Here is a 14,893-nt window from a genome sequence, read left to right on the forward strand (position 1 = left end):
ACATACGTATACACAGCAGGAGAGTAGAATGAGCCTAGAGCGTTCCGACTCGACACACTCAGAACTCACTCGTGAGGTGAAGGAGTGGCCACGTAGCGCCCTCAGCAAATGCAGCAGAATCAGGATGAAGCTGTGCGTATTACGGGGAGTTCCTTTAGTCACACGGTTCCCATTTTCTGACTTCTTAATAATATGCTCTGGGTCAGATTCATGGATGTGCAGGTTTATCCAAGGGTAGGGGCTGCAGAGTGCCCAGCCAGCACGGACTGTAAGGCCTGGGCTGTGGTGCAGGGCTGTGCTCTAACATGCTGGGATCTTCTGTCCACAATGCCCAGGAAGTTTACACACTCTTAAAACTCTTTTCGTCTAATTAAAATCATATTTTAAATGGTTTAAATTATAAAATAAGTAACTATTCTTCTTTAAAAAAAATCTAAACGCAGAAATATCTAGTATAAGACCTGATTCAGTCCTCTCTAAGCCCCTCGCCATTTGGCTGGATGAGCAGGCCCGAGTCTGGGTGGGCACTCTGTGTGTGGTCTATCATATGTCACATGCACACACAGTGACTGTAGGAATGCGCTCTGTGGAGGGACCACCGGCTTTCGGCACAGAGACAGAGACAGCAGTGGCCAAGTCACCTCTGGGGCAGCGGCCCTTCCCTACTAGAACAGCATCTGAGGATGTTTGCTTTCGTCCCTCCTTTATGAAGCAAGCTCTAGACAGACCAGTGTTTAAAATTTGCCAACTAAGAGAAGAAAATTATTCCTATTCAAAATTAAATTCAATTTTTCCCTCTAAGCACACAACAGACACTGAGCTGTGAATCGCTTTGTGGACTCTATAGTCCTGTGTGGAATCTGGTCATGAGTTCCGAACACTCAGTTCCAACTATTAAGTACTCACTGCTGTCAAATGTGATGGGATTCAAAATCACCATGGAAACGAAGCTGTGGGCATGACTATGATGAATTATCCAGATTAAGTTAACTGAGGTGAGGGGGGTAGACCCACCCTAATGTGGGTGTCACCATTTCCCACCTGGGATCCGGGACGAGGACAAAGGCGAAATGGAGCTGAGCTCCAGCATGGTCTCTGCTTCCTGAACACAGATGAATGACAGCTGCTCCTGCTCCTGCTGCCTTGACTGCTTCATGAAGTACGTATCCTGGATCTGTGAGCCAAAGTTAACTTTTCTCCCCTCAGGTCCCTCAGTAGGCATTTTGTCGCAGCCGTGAGACACTTCTGACACTCTTTATTCCTTGAGGTCTAGCCTCAGCCTTAGGACTTTAGTTCGCCCATAAGCAGGCCAGCAGCAGAAGGTGCTGATGCAACTCCACCAGGAGCACTTTCTTATGCTGTCATTTTTATAATGATGTAGTGCAGGCTGACCCTGAAGTCACAGTCCTCCTGACTCGACCACCTGAGCGCTGGGATTATGGGCAAGCATTACCACATCTGACTGGCACTAATTAACTTTCAGATTTGTTAAAAACACTTAACAGCCTCAATAGTATATGGTCACATGTTTCACTCCCTTTCTTCACCGTTGTTATGTTCAAGTATAAAAGTGATTATGTTGATTATTATCCATTTTTGGTGATCCTGGGATGAAAAACGGGGCCTCCAGGAAAAGAGGCAAGCTGTCTGTCACTGAGCCACACCCTCAGCCCCACCATGAGGAGATTTTATTATTTTGTTTTTGTAATGCTTGTATGGAACTCAGAGTTGTGGGCCTGATAGGGCAAGTCTTCACCACTGAGCTATACTCTCAACCCCGTTTCACCACTGAGCTATACTCTCAACCCCATTTCAGATTTTTTCTCCCAAGACAGGGTTTTCTGTGTGGCCCTGGCCATCCTCAAAGTCAGAGATTTGTCTGCCTCTGCCTCCTGAGAGCTGGGGTTAAAGGTGTACACTATCATCTGGCCCATTTCAGAATTTCTATCTGCCTAGTCTCTGTTAGATACTTCAATGGATCTCAATAGAGACCATCTATTTTTGATTGTTTTTAAATGGTTTTATATCTTAAAAAAGCAATGATTAGTTTGAAGGGAATGCTAGCCCAAGATGTAAAAAGTTTGGCCATTTTATACTTTAATCTTATTTAAATATAAATATTTAAGACCCTTTTTCTGGTGAAGGTATTTTGCTTGCAAGTAAGTCTGAGCACCACACCTGTGCCTGGTGCCCACGGAGGCCAGAAGAGGGCACTAGATTCTGAGAACTGAAGTTACAGATGGTAGCAAGCCAGCGCTTACAGGCTGAGAAGCAAACTCAGGGCCTCTGGGAGAGTAGCCCTGTCTTAACAGCTGAGCCATCTCTCCAGTCCTTGTATAAATGGGAGGGAACATTCACCCCACCTCCATCACCACAGCCCTTAAGAACTCAGAACTCTAGCCCTGCTGAAGATGCTGAGAACAGTTGCTCTGTGCTTTACTGGCAGAGTCCCACCACAGGAAGAGGGAAGCAGACACCGTGGTGAAGTCAGAGAACTCACTGGGGCATCTAGCTAGACTTACAATGATCTGTGAAGAATGATCTGTGGCTTCCACCTTCAGTCGTCAATATGCAGGAAGGAGAAGACGTCTAAGAGCATGCTTCAGACTTACAGACAAACCTAAGCCAATTTCTGCAGCGGTCACAGAGACAGAGGCAGGCTGATCAGTGCACTTGCTGCATGTTTGCGGCCATTAGCTCAGGCACGAATCGGTCATCTTGAGATACCTTGTACTACACAGCTAGGGAGAGTAGGAACCAGAAGACAACTTTGCAGACCCCACTGTACTAGAGGCTCAGTCACCAGGCATGGCCCAGGGGCAGGCCTGAGCTCACTCTCACTCTAACACAGTTAGACCCTGCCAGTGAGGACAAGCTGGCATGGAGAGCTGGCAGGTTCCAGGGAGGAAAGCAAAGCCGGCCACTTTGGCTCTTTTCTGCCTTAGGTCTTGACACCTGCACCATGACAGCAGTTTGGTGTCATCCTCCAACAGTAAGTGAAGTATGACAGGAGCCACAAAAGCCAAAGGTGAGGCTGTCACTGAGCACAGCCCAGCCCCATAAACCCTGGCCCACTGGCTCAGGTCAGAGTTTCCAGCTGGGCCAGCAGGGCTCAGCAAGCCAGAGAGGGACAGGAAGGGGGCCATTGTCACAAGGGAGTCTGAGGAACAAGGAACAAGGAAGCAGCAGCAGCAAGGACACGTGGCAATGAGGGGGGATGCAGGACTCACCTTCATGACCGGCTGGGCAAAGTAGCGGGCACTCCAGTCACAGAACCCCGTCTGCATAGTGGCACAAATGAAGCTCTTGTGTCCGGCAGCATCATCTGCATCGTCTGTGGTCTTGAGGGTGTTTGAGAGAGAGCAGAACCAGGAGAAACACGTTAGGCTCACTGTTTTGAGAAGTGGTCTCACTATGTAGCCCAGTGTGACTTGGAGTCCTGGCCTTCCTGCTTCAGGCTCCCGAGTGCGGGGACTGTGTGCTCGTGACTGTGAGCCTGGCATCCTCTGCTTCTTACACTTGGCAAAGGTGACAGTGACGACCGTGTGACAGATGAACACTCTTCTCACTGCAGCCTGAAAGCACCTGGGCAGGGCCGGGTGGTGACCGTGAGAAGCACGGCCGAGGGGCCGGGTATGGTTCAGTGGGTGAGGCCCGCCTATCATTCCTGAGGGCCTTGGCTCTCACCCCCAACAGCACAAATGTAAACAGCAAGGTCCACATTTGCCTTGCTGCTCTCCACGGCCAGCCTGGCTATGTGCTTGGCTCACGTGCCTGTGCCACATCTGCTCACCAGTACAGTTGTCCTCTAACAGCCACAGAAACAGCAGCAGAGGCACAGCCAAGTGCAGGTCAGTCAGAGCTCAAATTAGGTGCCAAGAAGACTGTCCTTTACTCTTCTCCACTCTAGGAGCAGGGAGGCCTGGCCACCAGGGTCAGCAGTCTTCTCCTTCCGTGCCCTCTGCCAGTGCCCTGTGCTTAGTCCAGGGCTGAAGAAATGCCTCAGACTGCTATTGGGGGGCAAGGTGGGAGATGGGCTTACTGCCCTCCTGGAAGCAGTGGCTTTTGCTCCATTTGAGAAATCTGATGCAGGGAAGGTTGCACAGACCCCTCCACTTGATGCCCTGTTCCCTTAGAGTACAGTCTTCTGCACTTGCTTCTAGCCATGTCAGGGGTCAACCAGGATGCTGACTGTACTCAGAACTTACTGGCTGTCAAGGGGCAGGGGTAGGGTGGGGACGTGGAGACCAGGGGCTGCCACATGGGCCTGCTAGGCACTAACCCTGTGACTCTGCTCCACGGCTAGCCTACAAGGGAGCTGTGCCTACTTTTCTTTGGATTCAGTCTCACTTGCAGTACAGAAAGAACACCAGTGGTCTTCCTGCCCTGTAATCTGAGTGCTGGGATTCCAGGCATGAGCTACTGCTCTAAGTTGTGGCTCCTTCTTCACTTCCTAGATGACAAGGTGAGCCATGATAGATCTGCTGAGACACCCCGAGCATCCCTCTCCTGTGCACTGGCTGACAGGACGGGCCTATCTCGGTGCCTCTCAGAGCTTGGGTAGCAGCATATTCCTCTCCTGAACTGTTCTGACAGCTTAGTGAAAAGCAGAGAATGTGCCCGCTTGTATAGAGTAATCGAATGCTCACAGGAAAACCAAACAAGCTATTCAGAATGAACCCTGAAGAGTAGCAGCTGCATCAAGTGGAGACAGAATGCTGTTTACCTAAGAAGGGGAAGAAGCAAGTTAAGTTCACATGCTGCGACTGGGGCTCAGGTGGGCAGGATGCGCTAGCCTAGGGGAGGTGTTGCAGGAAGACCAGACCTGCAGATGAGGGGTACTGGACCTGGGTGCCACTGTGTCTCCAAGGGGCTTGAGAGCAACAGCTGGCACTGGGTTGTGGGGACAGAATGATCCCAAACTAAGGTATCACATTGGATATCAGGAAAGCAAAGTCCTCAGCGCCCTGTGCTGACACTGAATCTTACAGGGGATGAGGGGCTCATGATTTTGTACCTGATCAGGGCCTTTGTCAAACATCTTTCGTGTACGAGGGAACTGGTGGGAGTGAGGGGTGTACTGTGCCCCTGTGGGGCCGGCAGTACCCGGGCGGCTGGAGGGCAGGTCACGGCTGACCGTCTGCTTGGCCACATCATTGGTCAGGCTGCAGCTGCTGGTGCTAGATGCTGGCGGGGAACCTCTGCAGTTGAGAAGAGCAGACAGCATGTTTTACTGAGGATTACTATGCAGTGCTGAGGTTCCTGTTCCTGTCCCTCAGAGATGTCACAATGAGGAATGTCCACTTACTGTCCTTGCTGGATGTGCCCTGGCCGGTGTTTGTGAAGACAAGATAACACAATCTAGAGCTGGTGTGCCCGGCACACTCAGGGCTAGTCACACTACTTCCTGAGCAGAACTGTCTAGTCCACCCTATTGCTCACCTACACAGAGAGCCTATGGCCTCTGAAGGAATCCCAAAGGTCACAGAAATCAGGCTCCATTCAACTTTTCCTGGTATGTTGTGTGCAAATGAAGTGTTCTTGGGATAGTGAAGAAGTCTAGAAAGGGGCCCCAAGCGCACAGATATCAGCATGTGCTTATGTGTTTAGGGAGAAAGGACAAAGGGAGAGAGGGAAGTGTTAAGAGAAGGGAAGGAGAGGAAAGCAAGGCCCTGGTAGGGAAGTGGCATCCGGGACACCACAGCAGAGGAGGAGGGGCTTGGCAGGCCACTTACCCCACCTGGTGGATGTGCATGCCCTTGTTGGTTGGGCTGGCTGGGGCCGACTGTGTGAGAGAGGATGTGTCGAGGATTCGCTGGGGCCGGGCGTTGACTGTGGCCTACGAGAGCAAAAGAGGAACGACAAGGGAGGTCAGAAGCCCTCAGTGAGACACAACCCAAAGGTGACAGAGGACACGGGGCTGCTCTTTCATTCCCCACAGCCTATGAGGCTCAGGCTGTGATCAGCCTATGAGGCTGGGGAGTGACCGTTGCAGGAGCTCCAGCAGCTGAAGTGTGAGGTGCTTAAGGCTCTTCCCCTGCTTCCAGGCCACCTGGGGCCAGTCCTCAGTCCTGCCTGCCTCGCATCTGAGAGCCATGAAGTGGCCCTTTCAGGGCCCAGACTAGCTCTGTCCCTGGGGAGGCAGCTGTGGCTTAGGCAGGTGTACTGAGGGGTCAGGGGGCGCTACAGCCCAGAACTGTGGGTCACAAATGTCCTGTCTTCAGGGACGGGAGAGGTAGCGTATGGGAGCCTCACTTTCCCTAGGACAAACCACTCCTGAGGAGTATAACTGTCTTAAAGCCCTCATCACTGGGCTGTGTGTAGCTTGGTGACTGAGCATAGAATTAGTATATGACAGGTCCTGGGCTCTGCCCCCAGAACCAGATAAAGAGTATTACTCACACACACACACACACACACACACACACACACACACACACACACACACACACACACACACACACATTCATTCACACACACACACATTCCTCTCTCTCTCTCACACACACACACACACACATTCACACACTCACACACACACCTCACACACACACATTCACTCTCTCTCTCACACACACTCATACACACACATTCTCTCACACTCATACACACACACACACACACACACACACACACACACACACACACACACACACACTTTCCCTCATGCTCATACACTATGAGGATGCACATATTCATTTCCAGGGCAGGGGATGACCAGAGAAAAGGACAAACTAGCAGAGTGGGTGAGGTAGGTTGGAGGTCAGGTCTGGCCTGCTGACCAGGCAGCTGGCTTCACCCAGAGTCCTAGGTGGCCACTCTGGACTTACACTCTAGGGGAAGACATGACCTGGCCTGTTTTTAATTTCTGTGTTTTATCAGGTTTTATCAGTTCTTTAAATGGAGCCCCCTGGGAAGGAAGATCACAGCACATTCTAGGCACATCTTTCACAAACATTTGCAGGGTCTGAACGCTCATGTAGGAGGGTCTGAACGCTCATGTAGGAGTTTCCCATCAGTCCAAGGTGCAGCATTCAGGCCGGTGCTTTGGTTAGTGTTAGCAGGAGTGCTAACTGTGTGTCTGTCAACAACACTCCTGTGACAAGGTGGCTACTGACCTCTCCCTCAGAACTGTAACAGACTGTGTGGTTACTGGAACCGGCTGGCTCTTCAGAGAGCTGGGACAGCTTCACAAAGGCCCGGTGATGTTGACCCCTACATTAATTAGCACAGGACCAGCAGGCTGTGCCATTTAGGGAGCTCTGGGGAGAAGGTGAGCCCTGTGGAACCTTTAGCTGGAAGAGCTCTGCTCTGGGGGTCACTACTGAGACCTCTTACATTTCTAAATCACTCAGTCACTACCTGGAATGCTATCTGTACAATGTCGCATTCAGACACAAAGTATTTATGCAGACAGCTTCTTTTTTCCAGACAACCTTTGGGTGCTGCAGGAGACAGAAACAGAGACAGGACCCATGGTTTCCAGCTTAGCATTGCCAGACAATGCAAATGTTTTCTACCCATGACTGCTGCAACAAGAATCATTTTGTCATGTTCAGAATCCTGTAAGAGATGGGCCTGCCAGGGTCGGGTGCCGTGACTTCTGGCGGCAGGCTCAAGTGAAACTCTGGCTACATCATCATAGTTTGCTCATGCTTCCTCAGTGCTGGCCATAGCAAGTATGGGGCCAGGTGAGGAGTGACCAGAACATCCTCTATGGATGTGGCTGGGAGGACTAAGAATGTAGGGCTAGGAGTCTTAGGGGGACAGTCCTTCCATCAGGGACTCTGTCATGAAGTGAGTAACTGCCTAGCAACCTTAACAGAATACATTCATCTGCTAGAGTTTAGGCTTGGAACACAGACCAAGGAAGATGGCACACTGTGAGACAGGACACTCAACTGACTGCCCTGTCACTGTCATCTGGCATGGAGGTCTGCACAAAATCACTAGGACATAAACACATCATCCAGGAAGGCTGAGAACCCACTCCCACAGGCCCAGAGGATGAAGCGAGGCAGAGGAGAGGTAGAGGTGAGGTTACAGAGCCAAGGAGCTCTTCAGAGACAAAGGTTACTTGCTGGGCTGAATTCCAGGTCAGACACTCTTAGTAAGCTAAACTTGAAGCTGAGGGTGGAGACAGGAGAGCTCAAAGCCGGGGCACACTGGAAACCATTCTTGCTTGGGGTTCAGTGCTCTCACAATTTTCCAACAGGAATGTGCCAGACTTCTGTACAAGTCAAACATAGGAGGGGACCTCAGAAACTTGGCAGTGAATGTCCCCACGCAGCCTCACTGGTCTGGATTGGCTCTCCTGAACAAGGCCTCACACTCCTGGTGAGGGTAGTGCATTTTGGAAGTGATGCTCATGCACTGACAATGAGAAGAGTGGACAGGGAATTTATGAAGTCCTCAGGCTGGCCTCACACTCCTGGTTCTCCTGCTTATACCCTGGAGAGGCTAAGTTATAACATGTCTAACAGAACAATGTTTGGAGTTTCATTTGAGCCACTTACTGATTTTTTTTTTATCTTTTTGCATCTTAGGCTGGCCTTGAACTCACCAGCTAGCTGAGGGTGACCTTAAACTTCTGACCCTCCTTCTTCCATTCCCTGAGTGTTGGGATTACAGGTTTGCACAACCATTCCTAGTTTTATGTGAATTTGGGGATGGGCCTGTGGTTTTGTGAATGCTAGGTAAGCACTCTACCAACAGCCGCATCCCCAACCTAGTGGGACTTCTCTTCGGAACATTTGAATATGCCTCTGAAAATCGCAGTCTTCATTTTCTTAGGTTGTGTGAGCCTCCACCCTGGCAAAGGATTCCAGGGTCTCTGTCTAATTTGCAGAGAGCCTGGTCTGCACATGTCCTGTCGGGAAGGTGTGGCTCCTGTGAAATCCAGAGGCTGTTCTGCCCTTTGGTGAGTTTACTGCATTTACGTCTCTCCATGCTAAGAGATGTCCCTCTGTCTCCTCTATCCTCGTGCAGAGGACAGAGCTGATGGCACCACAGAAAGCTCCATGAAGCTGTTCTCTCCACTTTCAGAAGGAGAAGTATGAACATGAAATCAGGCTGTCACTGTCAGGTAGTGTGGGTTCTTCCAGAATGGCTAGTAGCAACTTCCACATTTGGATGCAGAATTCTAGGGGGCATTCCATAGTAATAAGGCCATTTTTACTCTGATGAACAAAAATTTGGTTTCAGAGTTAAATAATGCAAAATAGGTTCATTTCTTTATAAAGTGAAATATAATCTCTTTAGTTCCTAGAGGAGAAAATAAGGCATCTTTTAAAATTAAAATGATGACATACACAAAAAAATTTCCATAATGTTTATGTTCCTGAATTCGTCAGTAGTGCTTATTATAAACACACACACACACACACACACACACACACACACACACACACACACACACACAGGCGCACGCCTCTCTCCAAGGGCAGCCATACTGAAACCCTGGCTGTGGCGTGCCTCCAGCTGTTGGCATGTGCACACTGGGATTTGTTGCTGTAGCAGAACAGACATAGCAGCCCAATGCTCCTTTGCTGGGGTTCAGGCTTCCTCATGTAATGCTGCCCCGAGAGGGCTGGCTGCTTTTCAGGTGGCTGGAGCTTGCTACCATGGCAGGTAGTCAGGAGGTGCGTTACTTTACAATGTAGAGTATGGCGCCCCCAGCTCAGAGCTGCATTCATGAGACGCAACCTCGAAGTCCAGACCTAGGGGGTCAAAACTGCACCCCTACTGTTCTGTGTACTTGAAGCTCTTAAAAATATACTATTTAACACCCAAGGCTGTGTCTGCAGCTCTGAACTTATAGTCATGAATTCAGTATCAGGCACTAGCATTACAGTGTTAAATAATTCAGGTACAGTGTCTGTAAGGGCAAATACATCAATGCACTGAAAGATAAATACCAAGAGCTGAGCCCTGACTCGCCATGACCAATATACTCCAGACGCTGAGCCAACCAGGCGAGAACGCCCTCAGTGCAAGTCCTAAGCTGTGCAGCCTGTCTTAAGCACGGCACAGCCTTGTGCCTCCAAGAGCTAAGAATCAGCCATCAGAGGGCTTTGTGAGGAACTGTGCTGCGGGAACAGAACTGCCTACAGACTTTAAACAAGAGACTTAAAGTCCACGTGAACTTTTAGGACAATTACACTAGAAGTAATGTTTTCAAGATCCAAGCTTGAGGGACCCACGTGATGGAAAGGCAGAAGCAATTTAGTGTCCTTTGTCCTCTGATCTCCACAAGTGCTGTGGCATGGGGACACAGACATGTACACACACACACACACACACACACACACACACACACACACACACACACACCCCTCAAGTAACAGTGGAATAAAGGTCCGACCTGAAACCACGCTGGACAGGAGATGCTGGAGCACATCAGGGTGGTGCTAAGCAGCAGATTGGCCTCTAACTGGCAGCAGATGGGTGTGGCTCTTTCAGAACCAGGAGGGCAGCGCCCCCTCCAGCCAGACTCTCCAGCTTTCTTCCCCTCCTTGTCTCCTGTTTTCTTTCTGCCTACCTTCCTTTGGCCTCAAACCATAATGTGCAACAAATTCAAACTGTAGTAAGTGTTTTAATTTTCTATTAAACAATAAAACCTTTAGTTTTTCACTGGGCCAGTGCCTGGTAACAGCAGACTGGGTGGAGTGTCCACAGAGGGTGGTGGAGCAAGCTGGGCTATCCCAGGCTGGGCACACTCAACACTCTGGCATTCAGCTGGAAGATCCTGGGCAGTAAAAACTGCAAGCAACACGTCCACGCACAGGATACCCATAAGTGTGAGGTCATCTTGAATCTAAGCTCAGAATCACTCTGGTGTTCACAGTGCTGCTGCAACAGAAAGACGAGCTGTCTGGAGCTGGGTGCAGGAGGCTGTTATTATCACGCGGGGCACTACCAGGAGCTGGAGGAGTCAGAACCAGACCCCCAGAACACATCTGCAGTGAAGAGCTGTGGCTGCTGCAAGGATCTCTGCTCTGTCCAGACAGCAGCAGAGCAGGGCTCCACACCTCACAGGAACAAACAAGGGTTAGAATGAGGAAGCCACAGAGCCTGCTCCCTTTCCACTTACGCGACCCTTTCCTTGTATGCTCCTTGCAAACTGAAAACTTTATGAAGACGTTTTAACAAATTTTACTCATATGAATGACTTCTAGTTTGTGCCACTGATGAAAACTGAACTAACTTAGTAAACAAATAGAAAACCACCAAACAAATGTTTTCAGAAACTGCATGTACAGTAGATGGTAGATCCCTCAGAGATGGAAAAAAAAACAACTATCCCAGCTTATGGGTGTGTGTGGCTTCTCTCAGTGTCCACCTGCAGAGACCAGAGGGGAAACCTGCAGGAGCCCAGTGCTCTAAGGGTCAGAGAACATCAAGACCCTGGGAAAAGGTGGGGGTGATGGGACAGAGAGGAGATGGGATTTGCAGAGTAGAGTACAGGGGAGAAGGGAGCTTCCAGGTCACAGGGGAGGGCTCTTGAATTTCTGACTGATATTTTCAGTTTTAGGATTATGCCAAATTCTCATAAAAAGGAATGGGAGGAGGTACTAATCCTCAAAGAAGACTCTTTCTTGCTACCTTAAGAAATGAGAATTAGAATAATAATAATAAAACATAGCTCAAAACAGAAGAAGCATGTAAAAGAACAAGAACAGCTAAGGCAACTGGGAGCTAAACAACAGAGAAACCAGTGAGCACAAAGCCCAGAACATCAGTGTAGGATTAAGAGACGGAGGAGGGGAAATCAGTACAGTCCATACAGACAGGAAGGCCATGAAAGGTGATGGCAGCCTTTGCTTCAGAAGCTACAATGCACATTCAGACGTGCGAGGAAGCTCTAAAGCCAAGCGTTTGCTTTGGTTCTGTCCTGTCTTGAGCTACTGTGTAGGCCTGGGTGTCTCTGGAGCTCCTTGTTTGAGTATTCAGACAGAAGCAGAACTGAACGCTTCCGTGACAACCTCTCATACACATACCTTGTAAGCAATGCTGTTGAGGACTTTCATGGCTAAGTCAGAAACATCTGGGTAGGGATCAGCGGCCAAATGCAGTAAGACTCTCCAAATTTGAGTGTAGACACTATTAAAGGAGACTCCTGGAAGAGAGAAGCGGGAGACATTTAGTAGCAAGTAGCTTCCTGTGTACGTGATGGTGGCTTCTGAGAGAGTTTATTTTCTGAACACCCCACGCTGTCAGGAAGGAGAACTTCAGAGAGCTGGGGTTACAAGAAGCTTCCCAGTTTGCTACTCGGTGTGATGGCTCAGCAAGTAAAGACTCCTGCCATTGAGCCTGATGACCTGAGCTCAATTCCCAGAACCTATACTGTGAAAGGGAGAACTGACTCCCTCTTACCAGCACATGCATAGCACACCAATATTCACACATACACGCACACACTCTCTCACTGACACGTGTATATAAACACACACACACACACACACACACACACACACACACACACACCTGATAAATTAAAAAGAATTCTAGTAGTAAACAAGCTTCATCACACAGGTCTCAACCCCCTTCCCCTTTTTTGAAACAGGTTTCATTGCGCTCATTGTATATCAAGGCCAGCCTGGGACTCACTATATCAGGCTGGCTTTGAACTTACAGAAATCCATCTGCCTCTGTCTTCCATGTGCGGGATTAAAGATGTACAGCACCATGCCCGGCAGGCTGCATCATTTGAGGCCTTTCTAAAGGAAAATGGCTAAAAACTGGTCTGCACTTGAATTACTTTGTTGTCTGGAGAATACTGCCCAGTTTCCACGTTTATTTCCTCGTCTTTTCTAGGTTCCTAGATGGCACCATGGCCAGCTGTACAGTTTATGTGGGGTGCATGGCTCTGTCAACAGCACTCTCTACATGTACTTTGTGTCTGTGACTTGTTAAGTTCTTCTTGCCCACTCTAATGACTACTGACCTGCGTGCTCATCTATAAACAGGAGGTGAGTTCACCTTCTCTTCCATTAATCCTGCCATGAAGGGTGAAGCCTGAGCCACGGCAGCCATGTGTACCCACTCACCAGGAGGGTGCAGAGGCCAAGAGAGCTGCCTAGAGCGTCCTGCCTACCATTGAGGGGCTAAGTCTTAAGACAGGATTTTAAAAACAATTGTTTAAAATTTAAAAAAAATGGTATGTATATGTGTTTCTGAGGGTAGGTATGTACACTGTGCATGTAAGAACCCGAGAAATCAAAGAGACATCAGATTCCTGGATCTGGAGTTACATGTACTTGTCCTGTTGAGCAGGTGCTGAGAACTGAAGTCACATCTTCTGCAAGAGCACTGGGAGCTCCTAACCACTGAGCCATAAGGTGATAACTCAGGGCTGCAGGGACACACTGTCTTGTAGCCGTACCGTAGGTATGGAGTACAGGTATGGAGCCAGCAGTTCCTAAGCCTTCAGAGAGTCCAGGAGCCAGGAAGGCACATGTGCCAGGAGACCTGGGCCTGGTGTAAACCTGGATCTGATAGAGGAATGAAACAACATACAAACCGCTCACTGTAGCTTGGGTTGACCAGTGGCAGAGAAAATCCAAAGAAAGCAGCCTACTTACTCCATGCTCTCATGTGGCTGCAGTTCAGAAGCAAAGGGCCAACATTTCATTCTACATTAAATTCTACAGTTCTAAACACCGGGCTAGGGTTACAACTGAAGTCTAACTAGTACAATCCACTCAGAATCTCTCTGGGCGAATGTCTTCAGATCTAATTTCCAGCTCTGAGATATGGAGTTGCCAAGCAGCAGCTGTATCCCTGTGTCTTTCTGAGGAGAGGAGGAGGAGGAGGCTTTGACTGTCCTCTAGAGACAGGTCTCCAACAACACATTCAAGAAGGAAACGATGTCATGTTCTGCATTCAGTTTCACCTGAGAGACAGGGAACTGGCCCCTCAGATGGAGCTGGCAGCCCTTCTCCAAGTGACAGCAGCGCTCACACAGCCACCACTGGTGCTTTCAGGCGTCCTCCAGGGGAGTGACGCACAGCGGAAGCAGCTTCCTGCAGAGATCAGTTGCCACGTGACTCTGAACTGTAAGGGATCATGATGCTTACGGTGAACTGTGTGACTCAGAAGTTGGATCCGTCACAGACTAGGGAAGGGGATGGGAGAAAGTAACCGTGGCAGATGGAGAGAAGGGGCTGGTGCATGACTAATGAGGGCTCTACTCAGCCCTGCTGTCAGTTTAATGACCAAACATGCAGACACAGCTGGAGTTCTAACTGAACAGAGTAGGTGGTCTGAGGGGGGTCCCAGACCCTTTTGGCCTCATAGGCTGGGGTGACAGATACAGAATCCTCCTGGGAGTTGTTTAGAATCAGGAACCCCACAAAACACTGCCAGAAAGGCCTACAAAGGACAGACACTTAAGGGAGACACTTGTAAATACTGCTGTTTGGTTTACAGCAACTGTTTCAATTACTGGGTTGACTTTGTAGACCTTGAGTTTTATATGATATGCACAGCAGAGAGCACAATCTCTAAGCTTTATCACCATCTGACTGTGATGGGGGGGCACAATTTTTTCTAACATAGAGCAAAGCTGTGAGCACAAATTATGTTGGCCTTGGTTTGCCAGGAGTGATTCTCCCTGGTTCCTTGCCAAATGAAATGCCTGTCTTAACATCTCCAAAATATAACTTGCCATCCTCACACATGGATCAGAAACCATGGGGACTCAGGTAAGGAAACTGGGAACTGGGCTTGGCTTGCAACTTGTTACTTGCTAAGTCCTAGAAGGGCCGAGGAACTATTTTCATGTCTAGACTAGAAGTAATAAAAGACCATGATGTTCTAGGATTGATTTTCAGAGCAGTGGCCGCAGCTTTCTGAATAGCATTTGGTGAAGTGCAGTCTCTCAGAGCTCTGC

At 49.2% G+C, this 14,893-nt stretch overlaps 1 protein-coding gene across 1 annotated transcript in view; it reads right to left on the minus strand.

Annotated features, from left to right (window-relative positions):
* Positions 1–14,893, minus strand: part of Rptor (regulatory associated protein of MTOR complex 1) — a 293,401-nt gene that overhangs the window by 21,146 nt on the left and 257,362 nt on the right. The window contains exons 21-24 of the mRNA XM_032914128.1: positions 12,000–12,118; positions 5,736–5,839; positions 5,018–5,201; positions 3,231–3,341 (exon numbers count right to left, since the gene is read on the minus strand). Coding sequence (XP_032770019.1) covers positions 3,231–3,341; positions 5,018–5,201; positions 5,736–5,839; positions 12,000–12,118 — 518 coding nt within the window. The remainder of the gene's footprint in view (positions 1–3,230; positions 3,342–5,017; positions 5,202–5,735; positions 5,840–11,999; positions 12,119–14,893) is intronic.

This window comes from Rattus rattus, chromosome 9 (assembly GCF_011064425.1).
Source record: "Rattus rattus isolate New Zealand chromosome 9, Rrattus_CSIRO_v1, whole genome shotgun sequence".
Lineage (NCBI taxonomy): Eukaryota > Metazoa > Chordata > Mammalia > Rodentia > Muridae > Rattus > Rattus rattus.